We start from the raw sequence: 20,000 nt of genomic DNA on the forward strand, positions 1-20,000 counted from the left end.
TTGGAACATTAAAACATTTTAAGCCTTCTTCTTATAATGTGCGTCAATGAAGTAGAACACGTTAAATGTAAGATAAAAGTGTTTATGAGAAATTCAGTGCTCATTGATCACGGAAAATTGTTTTGGAAGATTAAGCTGCGTTAACTGATTTAGAATGTTGAATGTCAGAATGTTTTAGAAAGTGGACACCAAGCAGATATTATAACAACAACTACGCAACTGCCTGTGTGCAAATGCACACCCAAATATAATCAAGGCCTTACACAACAGCATGCTTTAGCATTTCAGTATGTGTGAGCACAGCATACAGTGGGTCCCAGTTAAGAATTGACACTTCATTCACCATCAAGGTGATTCACGCAGCTGGGTGAAATGTAAGTACAACTACAGCCGCTTGGGGGCAGCATAGTCCGCTGTGGCGTTCCACGGTCGAACCGGACGGAGCATTCGACAGCAAGGGCTGTGATTGGCCGAGTTTTCAGTGCGTTTCTCTGTGTTTTTAGCAGCCCCTGCAACATGCTAGTCCACTGTAGCCTATAAGCTTTGTACATAATGTTAATGTTAAAGTTGTTAGTTTGTTTTCTTTTTCTGTCCGCGGCTCCTTGACCAATTGCGCTGCAAATTATCAGACGATGGCCCGGGAATAATTTCACTCTGCAGACCATTGTCCACATTGCGGACCGCGGCCCATTGTTTGACAAATGGTGACCTGCATGCTGCCATATTAAGGCCTTTTTACGGTGTGTTTTAGCCGGGTTTTCGCGTGGAAGGCTCTGTAGAAATCTGGCACCCTATTCAACAAAGTTAAACTGAAAGAGCGTGCCGTTCACAGACACCAGAATGAACGAGTTCACAGTAACGTTCATCAGGCAGTAGTAGCCTAATACAGTACGTTCAGTTCACGTTCGCTCAAAATACATATTGTGAGTGACTCGTTCAATGAACGCGTTCAGGCACAGCACTGGGGAGGGGGGGTAGCGGAAAGTTGACATCTGCCCTGACTGAATACTGATGAATAATGAAGCCGAGGCCCACTTGCAGCGCTGCAGTGAGTTCGTGGGCTACCGTTGCATTGTGGGGAATGGAGCATTGATGCGCAAAACAACAGCCGGCTGTGGCCTGCGGGCCGGTTCTAATACTAATCAAATATTTCGGTAAGCTTCGTTCAATCTTTTTAAGTTTTAAGTGCAGTAGGCCCCTATATCTGCCCCCTTTGGAATTATATCTCGAGCCTATTATAAGGTCCAGTGCGTTATGTCCTGGGATTCGGACGTGCTCAAAAAGAAAAGAAAAAACACTTTTTTTATAGATGGTTATGAGGAGCAATATGAGTCTGAACTCCGTGTCATTCAAACTCAACCCTCTTGCTTTAATATATATTTTTCGTTGTCGTTTGAACGTTGGCAAGCAGGCATGTTGCGGTTGCAATTTAAGTGAAATTTAGGCCTACAACATGCAACATGCTTGTTAGGCTGGGCTACTGTCTTCTAAATCAGTGCTAAATCAGTGGTTCTTAACTGGTGGGTCGGGACCCAAAAGTGGGTCGCGGAACCATTCTGGGTGGGTCGTGGAGCTTGTGGTTAAAAAAAGAGAAGAAATCGCCCATTTCAAATAGACTTAAATTGAGACGAAATGGTGCAGAATCCACAGTGTGCGATGTTCACAATTGCTGGAACATGAGTGAAAATGCCTCATAATAAAGTACACCTGTCAAAGACAGACCTGTCAAGTACTTTAAGGTGATATCAGGAGTTGGAGACTTCACAAATGTAATGCCAAACAGCATGTTCCAAACAAATAGGCCGACAGGCACTTCGCCTTTCTTAGCATGTAGTTCACCAAATCTGTTGTCTTGAACTCTATAAAATATATATGGGTCGTGACTTCATGAACATGGGAAATTGTGGGTCCCAAAGCCAGACCAGTTAAGAACCACTGAGCTAAATCATTTCATCATCTGTTTAAAAAAAAATTCGTGCTACATTCAAACGCAAAAGGTGCTTTGATATCTTTTTCGTTTGAACGTCGGCAAGCAGGCATGCTGCGGTTGCAGTGAATGAGGATAATTGGTTTTATCTGCGGATTTATTTTTTGCATTATTTTGAATATGACTCGCTCCAGTCTCAACAGCATGTCTACTTTTTCTACATGCATCTAAGTTCTAACACACATCCCCTCTCGCTTTCTCTCTTTCCATCCCTGCGCACGGGGCTTTCTTAAAGGAGCTGCACCATTTTACAACAATTGCATCTACATTTTCATATTAGAATGTTTTGTCTGTTTAAGTGTAAGCTTAAACTACCGTGATCAATTTAAGTTCCCGTGCCCCCGCTGAAAGTCTCATGCGCTTATCGTTACACTATCAAATCTATAAGTAACCGTGACAAATAGGGTATAAGATATATAAACTCACGCTATTGTATTATCATATGTTTGATAATGGCTCACTGCGTCATGGAAGCAGTTAAGCCAAGTCGCATCAAAAATAGTATTGGCAGAACTCCCAAGTGACACCTTGTGGTTGTTTGTGACAACTGCAGTTTGTGCCATTTCTGCTGAGAAAATGGGGTGCGTGATTCATGAAGGAACCCGTCCAAACTTAACTGGGACCCACTGTAGCTCGACACAGCGTCACAAAGCATTTTCTCTCCTCCTTCATGCCTATTGTACACCTCCAGGATAACAGCATGTATTAGCATGAAAGTCCACAGAACAGCAGATTGTGCTTTGTTTGTGAATGTCATGGGACACAACCCAGAACATCAAAGAGGCGGCAGGTGTTTGGAATGGCCAATACCTGTGCCGGTCGGATTTGCATTCTGATATCAGAAGTTGAGAGAGAGAAAGGCTATTCTCTCAGGCTGTCTGGGGTCTGTAATCAGCAAGTCAGATTTCAACATGGCCGGCTGTCTAAGTCGGCCAGGGAGCTTCAAAGAGACAGCCTCCCGGGTTATACTGTTGAAACTGATGTAAGCCATGTGCTTGTGGCAAAATGGACACTAGCTCTGCAGTCACTTGCATTATTCTGCACTGTGAAAGCACAGACTGCAGTGGACAGATGCCCCACAGAGCTATTTGTTATACGTGTTAAACAGCATAAAATAGGGCTGGACAATATAACTCTGATCTTAGTAGTGCTGAAAATAAATGGCGAAATATGATACGATATAAAATCAAATAAAGTATAAAGCTATGCAAAGTTAACAGATCTTAATAGTTCAATTGCAAATGCTCAATTACAAACAAATACTGCTCACACCACATCATAACACAGCAAATACGACGCAGATCAACCAAGCACAAGCACAACATAGCCCAATATAGCACAACCCAGCACAAGCACAACCCAGCACAAGCACAAAATAACCCAACAACCCAGCACAAACTACCCCAATTTAGCACAACCCAGCACAAGCACAAAATACCCTAAAATGCACAACCCATCACAAGCACAAAATACCCCAATATGCACATGCACAACCTACAGTAGAACAAGCACAACATAGCCCAATATAGCCCAATCCAGCACAAGCACAACCCAGCACAAGCACAAAATAACCCAACCACCCAGCACAAACTACCCCAATTTAGCACTACCCAGCACAAGCACAAAATAGCCCAATATAGCACAATCCAATGCAACGCAACACAATAATACAACAGAACAGAACAAAACAAAACAACAGGCAAGATAGCGTGGTTAGCAGAGCAGGATAGAGGAGAGAGGAGAGGGGAGAGAAAGAGAGGAGAGGAGAGTGGAGAGAAAGAGAGAAGAGAGAAGATAGCGAAGAGGCCTCTCTGAGGCGCTTCTGAGGAGTCACTCTGTGGTGGGATAAAACCAGGGCACTGGAGGCAGGGAGGGGTGATGCTCATTCTCTTTGTCATCCGATTCAAAGTTCAAACATCCTGTCTTCATTTTTTCTTCCCCTGCCTCTCCCTCTCCTTTCCTCTCTCTCTCTCTCCTCTCTCTCTCTCTCTCTCTCTCTCTCCTCTCTCTCTCTCCTCTCTCTCCCTCTCTCTCCATCTCTGTCTCGCCCGTCTGTCTTTCTTCTCTGAGCCGGTTTTCTATCTGTTCGGCAGAGCCAAGGCTGGTAGGGGGGCCAGGCTTAGCGCAGGGAGAGAATGATGTCTGTGAAAGTTGCTCTGTGGCGTGCACGGTCGGGGAAACACTTCGGCAAGCCTGAGCTGGGATTAAAATGCTAATAAAACAGGCGGGCAAGCGCTTCTCCATTTGAAGCTGATGAAATATGCATGTATCTTTTCACACTCTTTCTCTCCAGCTCTCACTCTCACACCATCTCTCTCTCTCTCTCTCTCTCTCTCTCTCTCTCTCTCTCACACACACACACACACACACACACACACACATACACACATACACACACGCATATATAGTCTCTGTCTTACTTATGGAGGCAACTGAAAGACGAGCAGTCTTCATTTCATGCTCTGTTGACACGTGTAGTGTGGAGGCTAAGTAACGTTCTCCCAGCGCAGGAACAAGAGGCAGCATAAAAAGGAGGAGAAAAAAAAGTATGATGGAGAGAGAGAGAGAGAGAGAGATGTGTGTGAGTGAGAGAGAGAGAAAGATGCCTGTATGCTCTTGTGAAGTGACAATTGCAGTGCATTGTGGGAGCTTGACTGAGCTCAGGCGGAGAGTAGGCTGGATCCTGCTGAGCAGCGAGGTGCAGATAAAGACAAATCCATTTACATGTCAATGGAGCAGTGCCACCTACTCGTCTGACAACTTCTGTGCTGTCATAACACTGTAATAAGGTATCTATTAGCCCTTTATGACACCCGCTGATATCAAGTGGATTCTCAAGGCTTAATATCCTTTGCCTCCGAAAAGGCTCTTTGTGTGCAGAGTGTGTGTGTGCTCATTTCATTCTTTGAGAGGGTTCCAAAAACTATTTTCCTTTTCGGATTGATGTGGGACCAACCTCTAGGTCTCAGGATCTCCATGCCTGGAGGAGGAGGCACTGTGGGCTGTGTTCTACACACTCACTGAGATGTGCGCGCGCACACACAAACACACACACACACACACACACACACAAACACACACACACACACACACACACACACATACACACACACACATGCTTAGATACACACACATACATACACACACCTAGTCACACACTGTTTAGACACACAAACACGCACATACACAAACACACACATACACTGTACATACTTAGACACGCATACAAACACAGACGAAGACATACACACACACACACACACACACACACACACACACACATACACATACACAGACATGCTCCGCTTCATTCTGCCGGAATTGCAGAAAAGGTCAGCTCATCACCATGAAAATTCAGGACACTGACCGCGTGTCGTGCACCGAACAAAAGACCCATAAATGCCCCCTGAAAATGACTTTCTTTTCATCCCTTCCCTCCAAATTATAATATCTATAGGCCACCCCTCCGCTCTGAGGAGGACCGGAGAGATGAAGACGAAGACAGAGAGAGAGAGAGAGAGAGAGAGAGAGAGAGAGAAAGAAAAAGAGAGAGAGAGAGAGAGAGAGAGAGAGAGAGAGCGAGCACAGGCTTTTAGAGAAAAGAGATTTTTAGAGACTTCATTGATTCCCTTTTGAATCAAATAAGAGGCTCATGCTTGGCCAGTTCCTGTGTGAGCACATCATCACTCATTACTCCGAGAAAAGAAAGGGAAGGACGGAAGGAGAGAGCGAAGGAGACGTGAAAAGAAAAACAAGAACAGTTTTGGAAAAAAAAAAAAAAAAAAGACTTGTTGCCTTATCAGTGTCTCCCCAGTCTTTATCGATTGCTGTGACAGTCTTTATAATCAGTGTGTCAATGGCAGCCTGACCACAGAGAGATCTACGGAGCGCACGGCAATTAGAGCTGACGGACGGCTCGGCGAATTCACGAGAGCAATTACAGCTGCGCACGGTGCGTTTGGGCCTGGACGCAACCAGCCTGCAGAATGAGGGAAGCGTCTTGTTTGGAAGAAGGGGGAGAGGCGTGAAAAAAGACAAACCAGTGAAGAATGTTTTGATGAAATGTGGAAGAGTGGAAAAGAAAGTTTCATACACTCATAGACACACACACACAAACACACACACACACACACACACACACACACACACACACACACACACACACACACACACACACACACACACACATGCATATGCAAATACAGCATAATTGTGACTTATACCATATTGCCTTGAGATACTGTGAGTTGTTTTCTCTCAGCAAAGCAACTCAACAACACCAAGACAGCAATAATCCTTGTTCTTTTTTTTTTTTACAGTTTTCTTACATGCCTCATCTAGTCTGTACATAGTCTCTGACTTAATTACATACATATTTTTACACAGTATGCTAGTACTGCAGCAGTACTAAGGCAGGCAGTAATGCTATAACGCATTAAATCACATCCTATCCTTCTCTTATTGCCAATAGTGCTGTTACTGCTATCAATGATAAGAGACTGCTATCAATGATATGGTTTGTTTCAGCTTTTAAAAAATTCCACCACAAGTACTTCTGCTACTAATATTAGTGCAACTAGTATGATTACCACTCTTCAATGTCTAGACTAGAGATACAAAACAACTCTCTTGTGCTGCCATTTCCTATGGCGATGACGACGTCTGATTTTACGAGAAATAAAAGCTGCAGATCAAACGCTAGGCTGGAGCCTGAGACTCCGTGCGGGGGGTCTGACCACAGAGAGGGCGGTGGGAAGAATACTATCAGATGAAATGAGAGGCCCCTATAGACGCCCTCTGCCCACTTTAAAGGCTCTTAATTAACAGCTCAACATGAATAATTACAGACAAAATAAATTAACTACTACCAGGGAAGAGAGAATGAGAGAGAGAGAGAGAACAAGACAGAGAGAGAGAGAGTGAAGGGAGGAAGAGAGAGAGAGAAATAGTTCCTTCCTAGTTATCTTTGTTGATTATTTCTATTTTTATCTGTTTATCTGATTATTTCTATTCTTATTTTGTTTGTTTTCATATAACAATCTGCTTTGAATTAAACTGACAGAGAGAGCGGGATGGGAATGGGGGGGGGGCAGGCAGAGAGAGAATCAGAGAGAGTGACGCTAAAACTAAAAGAGTAAGAGCTGCTTTAGCAAAATCGCCACTTTACTTAAGACATATTTGCAGCACTCTCTCAGTTTTAGTGACACCTTCCTCTGCCTCCAGTCCTCCAAAGCTACCCGTAAATACCCTCCGCTAATCCAGGGCTTAGCGCGGCTAGCTGCCGCTACGATTCTCCGGCTGTATTTAACCACTTGTGTCGTTAGCGTTTCAAAACTCCAGAGCGGCCCAGCGCCCCGTATCCAGCCCCCTTTGATCGCCTCATCGCTGTCGAGAGACAACGGGGGCTGACAGTGTCACCGAGGAGGAAGTTTTGGTGCTTAGCATCAAAGGGCCACGTTTAAAACAACAGAGCGCAGCCGCCGAGCGTACAATGATCAAAGACACACATACACACACACACACACACACACACACACACACACACACACACACACACACACACACACACACTCTCCTCTTACGCTACGGCACCTGTCCAGCACACTCCTACAGGGAGAAAACTAGAGGGAGAGTGTGTGTGTGTGTGTGTGTGTGTATGTATGTGTGAGAGAGAGAGAGAGAGAGAGAGAGAGAGAGAGAGAAGGGGAGGGCAAATGAGAAGAGGGGATGAAAGCTTGTGTTGTGTTATTTATATAGCACCATGAATTTGTCTGAATGTGTTTTACAGATTCCAGCTTTAGCGTGATCCCCTTAAAGTATATTTTGAGCAGTTAATCTAGGGCCACTTTAAACCAACTTCACCTGCTCTGCGGCCAGACTGTCAAGTCGCCTCGCACTGCCTGTGTCTGGTGGCACAAGAACACATGCAGAGCAACTCTCTCACCCCTGGGTCCAGTAGTGATTCATCATTATAAATCAGAGCCCATTTAGCGGACTTGTGAAACAGATGCTCACTGACCAGCCGGATGCTGGCTGTGGGCAGAGAGTTGGTTTGGTGTGTCCCTGGCTCCAGTGCTTAGTTATGAGAAAGGGCTCTTTACTCCAGCACTTTATCCGTGGGTTGAAATGAGCATTTATTTTAGACTTATGAGCTAGCAGACAAATGAAGAGGAAGAAGAAGAAGAGGACGAAGAGAAAGAAGAAGAAGTAGAAGAAGAGGGAGAAGAGGAAGAGAAGAAGAAGAGAAAGTAGAAGAAGAAGAAGAAAAAGAAGGAGATGAAGAAGAAAGAGCAAAGCAGAGAGCAAAACGATTAAGAAAAAAGACAACGAATATGAAGGGGAAGGAAAAGAATATGACAAAAAATACAAACAAGAAGCAACAGCACAAATAAGGGGATTTAAATAGAAACAAGCAGAGGAGTTCAGAGCTCCGAGCCACAAATCTCATGGTGGCACGTATCCTTATCTAACCCTGCCCACAGGCAGAGGGGAGGAGGAAGTTGGTCAGACTTGTTTGGGATGCGACACATGCCCTGTGTCTCAGAGCCACACAATCTCCACCCTGCCAGAGACGGAGAGGGGGATAGAGGGGGGAGAGGGGGATAGAGGAGAGAGAGAAGGAGAGAGAAGAGAAGAGGGGGATAGAGGAGGAAGAGGGGGAGAGGGGGTTAGGAGAGAAAGAAGGAGAGAGAGAGGAGAAGAGGAGGATAGAGGAGGAAGAGGAGAAGGGATAGAGGAGAGAGAGAAGGAGAGAGAAGAGAAGAGGGGGATAAAGGAGGAAGAAGAGGAGAGGGGAATAGAGGAGGGAGAGGAGAAGAGGGGGATAAAGGGGAGAGAGGAGGGACAGGAGGATAGTGAGGGGGTAAAGGAAGGAGAGGAGGAGGGAGAACAAGTGTGGATTAGCCATGCTAATTTGTGTTCTTCCTCACACACACACAAGCGGTCCTGGAGGGCTGCTCTAATCATCTGAGTACTGTGGCAAAGGCAGTCAGAAGAATGAAGAGTGTGTTTTGGTGTGTTTGTGTTTCCTCTGGTCAGCTCGCTTGAACGCTGTTGCCTTTATTTCACATCCTGTTCCATCATCACGCTTCTGTCTTGCCCTGTGTGCTTGTCAAAGCGGTCACATCTCTTTTTGCTGTCACTCTCTCCCTCCTTCTTTCCCTGTCTCTCTTCTCTGCCTCTCTCTCTCTCTCTCTCTCTCTCTCTCTGCCTCTCTCTCTCTCTCTCTCTTCTTTTCTCCTCTCTCCCCATCTATCTCTTGCTGCATGTATTGGAAATAAAGAGAGGAGAAATGGAGAGACGTGGAGAGAGGAGAGAGTGAGAGAGAAAAATAGAGAGATAGATGTACATAAATAGAGAGATGGAGAGAGTAAAAGATATATATATATATATATATATATATATATATATATATAGAGAGAGAGAGAGAGAGAGAGAGAGAGAGAGAGAGAGAGAGAGATGTAGAGAAAAAGAGAGGGAGAGATGGAGAAGGGACATGTCACAGATAAAAGCTCCGGTCTTTGATTAAAGGAGGACGCCTGCTGAGGATCCTTCCCCACTAAGAGACCTCTCCAAACGCAGCAGCAATGCTCTTTAAGTGGACCCCTACCACTCGCCTCGCCTTCTCTCCCACCCTCTCTCTCTATCTATCTCTCTATCACACACACACACACACACACACACACACACACGGACACGCACACACACACACACACACACACACACACACACACAGACACACAGACACACACACAGTACAACCTACTTTCATGACTAGTCTAGACATAGATGCAACAACATGCTTACAGCCCACATAAAAATATCACATTTGCATCCATCCATTTCTTAAAAGTAAAACAAGATTCTCCACATTTTTGAAGTCCCCAGAATAGTCTCTTCCATTGAGTCTGTGTGTGCCAGAGGCTTGATATTGGGAGTCTGGCTGTGGAGCGAGAGGTGCCACTCATCTGGAGTTGATCTCTGAAGCTGTCACTGCCCTGGAGGGGTATGCGAGAGCAGCTTGTGCTGGTTAGCTCTCTCGGCGCCACCCTGGTGGTGACACAGGGAGCAGCTTGTGCCTGTTTAACACTCCGGGCATCATACGAAGGCTGAGCAGGCTGAGTGTGTGTGTGTGTGTGTGTGTGTGTGTGTGTGTGTGTGTGTGCGTGTGTGTGTGTGTGTTTGTGTTGTACAACTGTCTTTGCATTTAAACATACATGTATTCAATAAATCCTACTACCAGAGGATGAGAGTTCAGAAGTTGAAATACTAATAAAGTGCATAGTAAGTGCATGGTATAAGTGCATAGTAGGTGCATGGTATAAGTGCATGTGAAGTGCATGGGAAGTGTATCCTAGTATGTTGGGTTGTCAGATAAGTTAGGAGAGGAGGTACTCTAGGAAGAGCTGGGTCTTCAAGAGCTTCTTGAAGCTTACATGCACCTTACTCCTTATGCCTTACTAATTTGTGTTCTCACTCTCTGTATATGTGTGTGTGTGTATGTGTGTGTGTGTGCGTGTGTGTGTATGTATGTGTGTGTGTGTGTGTGTGTGCATGTGTATGTATGTGTGTGTGTGTGCGTGTGTACAGTATGTGTATGTGTGTGTGTACGTACATTTACATTGCTTGCATGCCTCATCGCACTGTGCCTGTGAGTGTGTGACTCCCCATGTTAAGTGTGTGTTGTCAACTCTTATTAGTGCTGATGTGTGGCGCTGGCTCGAGGGCCAGACGACTCCAGTGTGACTCTTTCCAAGAAGGTTGCCTAGCGCCTGAAGAATGCTCTATTTGGAGTCCGGCGTTGTCTAGAAATAACCAGGGGAGCGGCCAACAGATGCTCCTTGCTCTCCGGAAAGGTCACTGTGGACTAGACTCTAAATGAAGCTATATGCATCATTAGGAGAGCTTTCCAAGGCCTCAATGTTCAATTCATCAGCTGCACAAATGTGTACATGTGGCCGCATACACACACACACACACACACACACACACACACACACACACAGACATCTCCACATGAGCACACACACACACACACACACACACACACACACACACACACACACATGCACACACCCCTCCACACACACACGTACATACAAACATACCTCCACATGACATGATGCATACACACACACACACACACACACACCCCTACATACACCCACAACCCCCCAACACACACACACACATGCACAAACATACACACACACACTTCCACACACACACACACACAGACACACCCACACACACACACACACATCACTAACCTTTCTAGTGGCAATGCCATTTGTTAAGACTCTGTGTTCAGCTCCACTGGGCCCTATTATACTGTCTGTGTGCAGCCTTGACCACCGTGTGTAGGGGATAGCTTAAAAGCCTGAAAACCTCACACACACTCTGAGTGAGCAGAGAGCGCTCAGAGCCTCTGGGTCTGTGTGTGTGTGTGTGTGTGTGTGTTTGTGTGTGTGTCGGTGAGCTCTAAATGCCTGAGGGGCCACATGAGATCCCTGTCAGGCCTCTCAGTGAAACAGCTAGAGGTGGCAGAGGTGGCGGTCGGGTACAAAGTACGTGTGTGTGTGTGTGTTTGTGTGTGTGTGTGTGCATGTAAGTGTGCGTGTGTGTGTGTGTGTGTGTGTGTGCGTGTGTGTGTGTGTGTGTATGCGTGTGTGTGTGTCTGTCTGTGCATTGGTCGGGCACAAAAGCATTTTCTACTGATCCTGCCTCAAAAAGATGCAGTAAGGCCCTGCACTTACCAGAGTGGGCAGAGGGGAGACATTCACATGAGAGTGCAGTGGCTTACATAGCCTCATGCACTCAGAGAGAAAGAGAGAGGAATACATTGCTTATACAGCAACAACAACACACACACACACACACACACACACACACACACACACACAGACACACACACACACACTGCTACGTAAACCCATGTACAGTGTAGACACACACAGTACATAGACAGGGATATCAAGGACTCTGTGCTCACAAACTAGCAGCACACACACACGCTTATACACACACACACACACACACACACACACACACACACACTTTCCATCCATCTCACCTGCAGCACTGGGCTCTGGTCGAAGTTGTAAGCGCTAGGGCGTCCCTCGAGTGTGGAGAAGGCCACGTTGCCCCCGGTGAGCGGCGAGATGTCGCTGAACTCGTCGGTGCAGAGGGCCGAGCGCTCGTCGTCGCCGGGCCGCAGGAAGCCGCGGGCGTCACGGCTGTACGTCTTGCGGCACGAGCCGCTATAGAACTGGTACGGCTGCCAGGGCCCGTCTTCCTCCGAGCGCTTGTAGATGGCGAAGCTCTCCGGCCGGCTGGTGTAGAACTTCAGACGCACGTACGTGATCTCAAACGCCTTGCCTAGGAGAGACGAAACACACACACACACACACAAATGCTGTGTCACAGGTGGCCTGCCGCACATCCATCGTTTTCAATACCTCACAGGCTTTCACACCAACATGGAACTCTTTAGTATATACATATATACATATATAGTATATACATATACTGTACATAGTATAGACTATGACTCAGTTCTATTTGTGTCAGCATTGCAATTTAAAATCTACTGTTGATTGAATGTCGGTGCCTATGTAGGGGTGTGCTTAATGTACATAATGTATGTAGACAAACACAGTTCAAAGGCAAAACCCATTTAGGCACTTCTTGGGGAGTCTTTCCTTCAGCACTGGACCCAGGCTAGAGATTAGAGCTGCTACCATCCTGAATGCTGGAAGCACTTCCCCAGTGTACAATGTAACTGTTCCATACAAGGACCATATCAGGGTCATATTAGAACTAGATCTGTGCTATATCAGGACCATATTAGGACTAGATCTATGCTATATCAGAGTCAGATCAAGACCATATCAGGACCATATTAGGACTAGATCTGTGCTATATCAGAGTCAGATCAAGACCATATTAGGGTCATATTAGAACTAGATCTGTGCTATATCAGAGTCAGATCAAGACTTAGGACTAGATCTGTGCTATATCAGAGTCAGATCAAGACCATATCAGGACCATATTAGGACTAGATCTGTGCTATATCAGTCAGATCAAGACCATATCAGGACCATATTAGGACTAGATCTGTGCTATATCAGAGTCAGATCAAGACCATATTAGGACTAGATCTGTGCTATATCAGAGTCAGATCAAGACCATATTAGGGTCATATTAGAACTAGATCTGTGCTATATCAGAGTCAGATCAAGACTTAGGACTAGATCTGTGCTATATCAGAGTCAGATCAAGACCATATCAGGACCATATTAGGACTAGATCTGTGCTATATCAGTCAGATCAAGACCATATCAGGACCATATTAGGACTAGATCTGTGCTATATCAGAGTCAGATCAAGACCATATTAGGGCCATATTAGGACTAGATCTGTGCTATATCAGAGTCAGATCAAGACCATCAGGGCCAGACCAGAGAAAGCCAAATGCCTAGGTGCTGGAGGCCAATGTAGACAGGAGCAGGTGTGACTGCATTTGTCCCAGAGTGCACGAAAGTGAGAGTCTGTTATACTGCATTTCTACCAGATGAACTACAGGACCGAGATGCGGAACCGAGAAAGAGACACACACTCGGGTCCAGTTCTCTGACCTGCCTGCCCCCATCAATGGAACCAGTGACATGCAACAGATTGCAAAAGGACTCTCTCTCTCTCTCTCACACACACACACACACACGCACACACACACACACAGGCATATGCTGCCTGTACCGTATGATGGCAAATGGTAAAACAAAAAGATTTATGATTCTCAATAGAGCCGAAATGGAAAATTGCTCCCCCAAAAGTGGGGTTGTCCTCAGATTGTGAAGCTCAGCGGAACGGCCTGTCAGGAGCTCAATTTTAACAACATGTAGCAAAAAGACTAATTTAAAAAAAGTGATGATTACAGTTTTGTTTGTGCTACAGAGTCCACAGAGGCTAACACACACACACACACACACACACACACACACACACACACACACACACACCCCACACACACACACACACACACACTTGCATGTACACAAAGATACACACACACACACACACACACACACACACACACACACACACACACACACACTCACTTGCATGCACACAATGATGTACACACACACTCACACACAAAGGGTGGAACAGTGCATTGAAAAGTAAGTTGCTAATACCCTCAGGTTATTGAGGAGACTCCGGAAATGCATTTAAATCTCCAGGACAGCGAGTAATGTTGCTGTAATCCAGGAGATTACGCAACACCAGTGGCACAGAGGGGAACAAAGATTCTAAAAGAATACAGCCAGCGGAACAGACGTCTGGAATCTTCACCGCCCGGCAAAAACAATTATGACCTTGAGCTGGTGTTCTGCACTGGAGTTCTGTGGCATTAAGGAGTCTATATGCTATATCATGGGTTCCCAAAGTGGGGGGTCGGGACCCCCCGGGGGATTGCGGGACGCCGAGGGGTGGGTCGCGAAATGATTTCCATAAATCAAATAAATTTGGGAAAAATAAAAGAGCTGTCACTTGACCGCACTTTAAAGACAGATTTTAATTTCAAGACGCTTGCTGAGTTCTGGATTTCAGTCGAGAGGGAATATCCACAACTATTCAAGGCCACGATGGACGTACTGACGCCGTTTGGCTCCACATACCTGTGCGAAAAGACTTTCTCTGCACATATATTTAAAAACAAATACAGATCGCGTCTAAATGTGAAGGATGATCTGTGGCCGTCTCCACAATTAAACCAAGAATGGACTTGCTGTGTTCCGCGCATAGCGCGCAGCCATCTCATTAGATGAGATTAACGCTGAAATATAGTTGCCAAAATGTAAATTTGCGCAGCAACAATGTACATATATATGTTTACAACAGTTTGTGGATATTACCCTGACTGAGATATTCTTCTGTTAAAATGGAAATTAAAGCAATGTTTCAAAGTTAAGTTTGCACGACAGCAATAATGTGCACTCATGTTACATGGATATTATTTTTTGACTAAGGTATTCTGCTTTTATCATATAGTACATTTCTATATGTAAAATCATAACAGGCTGCTCTGTTCTTTTGTGTTGTCGTTAAGCCCGTGTTTGGATAAGCCTAGTGCGTATGGCCGGTGCGCACATTTTATTTTATTTTTTGAGTCACATCCAGGGATAGTGGGGGTCGCCAGTCTCTGGCACGGTTATTTTGGGGGTCGCGGGTTGAAAAGTTTGGGAACCCCTGTGCTATAGCATACAGAATGTATTTCCATTTAAACTGCATAGATTTACTGCTCCTCGTAGAGGACAGTTATTCATTCTCATACCTTTACTATAACTTATCATTGGATACATCCTATGGAACATCACCACAAGATGGAATCACTGTGTGGAATGGATACACTCAGAGGCTCTGGATACACCCCATAGAACGTCACCACAAGATGGAATCACTTCAGGATGGGACCGTTTTGGATACAAGAATGTCATCGTAAGAAAGAACAGAATTAACCTACTAAATGAACAGACAAGTCTGAACTAGATTATGGACTGGATCAGGACAGCGGTGGACCTGGACTAGAATTAGCAGGTAAATGGGAGGAGGAGGCCCATCAACAGGCCCAGTGAATAATGGTTCTAATCCCGACAGGCCCCAAACCTTCCTGCTGCTTATGAGGCCAAGAAACAGCCACTTGAGCAAAGCAGAAAATCAAACATGTTAAATTATTATTTATATCCTTTTACAAATGGCTGTGAAGAGCAAAGTCTGTTTCCTACATGGAGGAAAAACAGCAACAGCAAAAAACAAACAAACAAAAAAAAAACTGGACAGAGTAATGGGCAGAGTGCAATCTAATCGATCTGAGAATGACAATCCTCAGACGAAGTTCATTTCCTTTCCCTGCGATCTCTCACAGAGAGAGAGTGCCTCAGGCCGTCTGCGTCTCCAACTGGAGGAACAGAAAACCAGCCGGATGTGTGTTTGTGTGTGTGTGTGTGTGTGTGTGTGTGTGTGTGCTTGGGTATGTGTGTGTGCTTGGGTATATGTGTGTGTGTGTGTGTGTGTGTGTGTTTGGGTATGTGTCTCTGTGTGTGTGTGTGTTTGGGTATGTGTCTCTGTGTGTGTGTGTGTGTGTGTGTGTGTGTGTGTGTTTGGGGGTAGGGTGGTGGAGGGGGCATAATGGGGACACTAAATCAATTAGTGGAGCAGGGAGAGGAAACAGATGCAGTTATTGAAATGGGGGTTTATTGCGTTTAAGGCAGCACATACTTCATTGTGCCGTACAAAATTAATTCAGCGATCCTTTAAAAATGAGGAAATCGCTCAATGTAAAAGGCTCCTTTTAAAACTGATTATCTTACAACTGAAGCAGTTGTTACAGACCCACTTCCAAAAAAAAAAAAAAATATATTTTAGACTTGGTCTCTGAGTGAAACTGCTCACACTGTTTACTGTGGGCACCAAAGCGTATAGGCAAGTAAACACACAGACAAACAAACAAACAAACAAACACACAGACAGACTGACAAACAAGTGGAACGAGGACTGAAATGAACAGACAAAGGAGATAAAAATGTGCCCCCCGGGTGCACAGGAGGGGAAAAAAAATATTCTGAGGAACGAGAGCCGAGTCCCCATCAGAATCACAGAGACCAGCCTCTTCTCTAGAGACGCCCGCAGGGAAAAGATGGGAGGATGGACAAAGAGAGAAGAAAGGAAAGAAAGGCAGAAAAAAGAAGGTGAAAGTAAAGAAAGGAAACAATTAAACAAAAAAGACAAATGGACTAGCATGACAATGGCTAACAGAGAGAAATCTAAAACGGAGGAGAGAGCAAAGAAAGATGGATGAAAGATAAACTAAAGATGATTACTTTATACAAAAACACACACAGCAATGTGTCAAGAGAAGTTGAGTGGCTGTGGGTGTAATTATTTGTGCCGTTGCTGTCACAACATATACATGTACACACACACACACACACACACACATACACACACACACACTCTCACACACACACACACACACACACACAACGCGTCAGTAGAAATCAGTGCGCGTCTCAAACACGAGAAACACACATCAGAGGGAAGGAAGCGGCGAAATGGCTACATTATTGATGCGTCCTCATAATCCGGCGAGCGTGCGGAGTGAGTGGCAGCGAACGCCGGAAGTTAACGGGGCTCATCTAAGATTCAGCAGCGCGCTGTGGAAACCTGCGTTTTCTCCATATTTCATGATGTTTTCTGATGGTGGGACACTTAGTTGCCGCCTCCTCACACCATGGTGCCGCTATAGTCTCATGTCTGCACGCTTAATAATGGATCCGTTTGTTGGCCCCATTTGTTAAAGGATGGGAGACAAGGCACCTTATTATTACATTATAACTAAGAGCAACTCTCCGACAAACATCACTTCTTAGATAATTTACCCTCTCCAAATCAATACAGCCAAAATGCTGATGGAGTTTAAATATATAATGGTGATGAAGGTGTTATATACTGTATATACAGTATACATATATAGTTCAGGCATTTAGAGGAGGCTTTTGACAATGTGAATGTGAATTTGACCATCCCCCCTCACAATTAGCGCCAGAACTTCTCTCAACTAATAAATGCAATGAATTCTCATCTTTTTTCAAAGGTAAAATTGACAAAATCAGACTCACCATATCTACTCAATTACTAATTCAACATCCGGAACTTCCAGCTACAAATAGAGGGAAACTTAACTTGACAACACACTTGAAAAAAAGGTACAGAAGCTCAGCAAATCACAGCACTGAGACAGCTCTCATCAAGGTTTTCAATGACATACGCCTCAATACAGATTCAGGTAAAACATCAGTCCTAGTGCTATTGGACCTTAGTGCAGCATTTGACACTGTTGATCACAATATTTTATTACACAGACTAGAACACTGGGTTGGATTTACAGGCATAGTTATCAACTGGCTGAAATCATATCTACAAGAAAGGAGTTTCTTTGTTGCCATTGGAAACTGTACCTCAACACCAATGTCCTTGACCTGTGGTGTTCCCCATGGGTCGATCTTGGGGCCACTATTATTCAACCTCTATATGCTCCCACTTGGAAAAATCATCCAAAATAATTTGATTTCATATCATAGCTATGCAGATGACACACAAATTTACTTAGCTCTGTCACCAAATGACTATGGTCCCCTTGAATCTTTGTGTCAGTGTATAGAATAAATCAACACCTAGATGTCTCAAAATTTTCTTCAGCTGAACATAGAAAAAACTGAAGTAATTATATTTGGTAAAAAGGAGGAAAGACTTAGGGTTGACACAAAAGGGTTGAAAGTAAAGGATACTGTTAAAAACCTTGGTGTATTAATTGACAGTGATCTAAATTTCAACAGCCACATGAAAGCGATAACTAAATCAGCTTTAAAAATATTGCCAAACTTAGAGGGCTGTTGTCAAAAGATGATTTAGAAAAACTCATTCATGCATTTATCTCCAGCACGGTTGATTACTGCAATGGACTTTTCACAGGCCTTCCTAAAAAGACTATCAAACAGCTTCAGGTGATACAATATGCAGCAGCAGCTAGGGTTCTCATAAAAACTAAAAGAACTGACCACATTACTCCAATTCCAGTCCATGCACTGGCTTCCAGTAAGTCACAGAATTGACTTTAAAGCACTACTGCTTGTTTATAAATCACTTAATGGAGCAGGACCTAAATACCTCTCAGACATGCTTCAGCAGTACACACCCTCCAGACCTCTCAGGTCTCAGGAGAAAAACCTGTTAGTAAAACCTGCTGTTAAACTAAACATGGTGAAGCAGCTTTTAACTGCTATGCGGCTCAGCTCTGGAACCAACTTTCGGATGACATAAAAAGGCCCCAACTGTAGCCAGTTTTAAATCTAGACTTAAGACTAAACTGTTTTTATGCTTTCTGCTAACTTATAACTGAGTTATAATTTCTGAATCTGCTTGAAAATTATTCTACCTGTGTCTTTTATTTTGTCTTTTTAATCATTCTCTATTTTTAAATGATTTTACCTTGTGTGTTTTATGTTTTCTTTTTATTATGATCTTTACCTTTTGAACTATTCTTTGACTATATTGCCCTTCTATGCTTTTATTTGTTATTAATTATTTGGTTTTGTTTATGTAAAGCACATTGAATGACCTCTGTGTATGAAATGCGCTATATAAATAAACTTGACTTGACTTGACTTTACTTGAATAATGTAAATGTACAATAAACATGTGTAAATGAGGAGGATTGATATCTGAAAAAAGCTAGATTGTTGCTATGAACCTTGTATGTTAGAATGTTAGAGAAAAGAAACCTTCTGTTCACAATGGCACACAGGCCTTTCCTTTAATTGATATCCCTTTTCCTCTTATCTGCAAAGTTATGCAAGAAATGAAGGATGAAAAGGAGATTGAAAAGAGACTTTGCATTTCTAGTCTCCAGACTCTGGTGTAGCTGCAGGGAGTCATTTTCTACACACACACACACACACACACACACACACAGAGACACAGACACACACACACACACACACACACACACACACACACACACACACACACACACACACACACAGACACACCATGCACACATAGCCCACATGCACACACACACATACACAAGCGTGCGCACCCACACACACACACACACACACGCACATACACACACACACTACTGTAAAGGAGAAGCGAGACCAACAGAGAGGGATTTTGCAGGCAAGGGAAGATTCTCATTAATTGCTGTTTGAGTTTAATTGATGCTCGGAGGTGGAGATGCAATTTCTATATAAATATATAATTGTATAAATATATAAATATATATACATAGCCTTCTCAGCTGAATACTAAAACCTTAGTCTGACCGGGAACTCAGTCAATTAAACGTGGACAGACATACTGCCTCTCTCTCTCTCTCTCTCTCTCTCTCTCTCTCTCTCTCTCTCTCTCTGTTTTTAATGTCTTTGATGCTTAATTGCTTGTGGCTACT

General features: G+C 44.2%; 1 protein-coding gene across 4 annotated transcripts in view; it reads right to left on the minus strand.

The window, feature by feature from the left end:
* Nucleotides 1-20,000, minus strand: part of lamc3 (laminin, gamma 3) — a 128,935-nt gene that overhangs the window by 96,549 nt on the left and 12,386 nt on the right. For all 4 annotated transcript variants that reach the window (XR_006021659.1, XM_042059660.1, XM_042059659.1 and 1 more), the window contains exon 2: nucleotides 12,060-12,364. Coding sequence is in view for 3 of the 4 variants with exons in the window: in XM_042059660.1 (XP_041915594.1) it covers nucleotides 12,060-12,364 (305 nt within the window). In the remaining variant the exon portion in view is untranslated. The remainder of the gene's footprint in view (nucleotides 1-12,059; nucleotides 12,365-20,000) is intronic.

This window comes from Alosa sapidissima, chromosome 13, assembly GCF_018492685.1.
Source record: "Alosa sapidissima isolate fAloSap1 chromosome 13, fAloSap1.pri, whole genome shotgun sequence".
NCBI lineage: Eukaryota > Metazoa > Chordata > Actinopteri > Clupeiformes > Clupeidae > Alosa > Alosa sapidissima.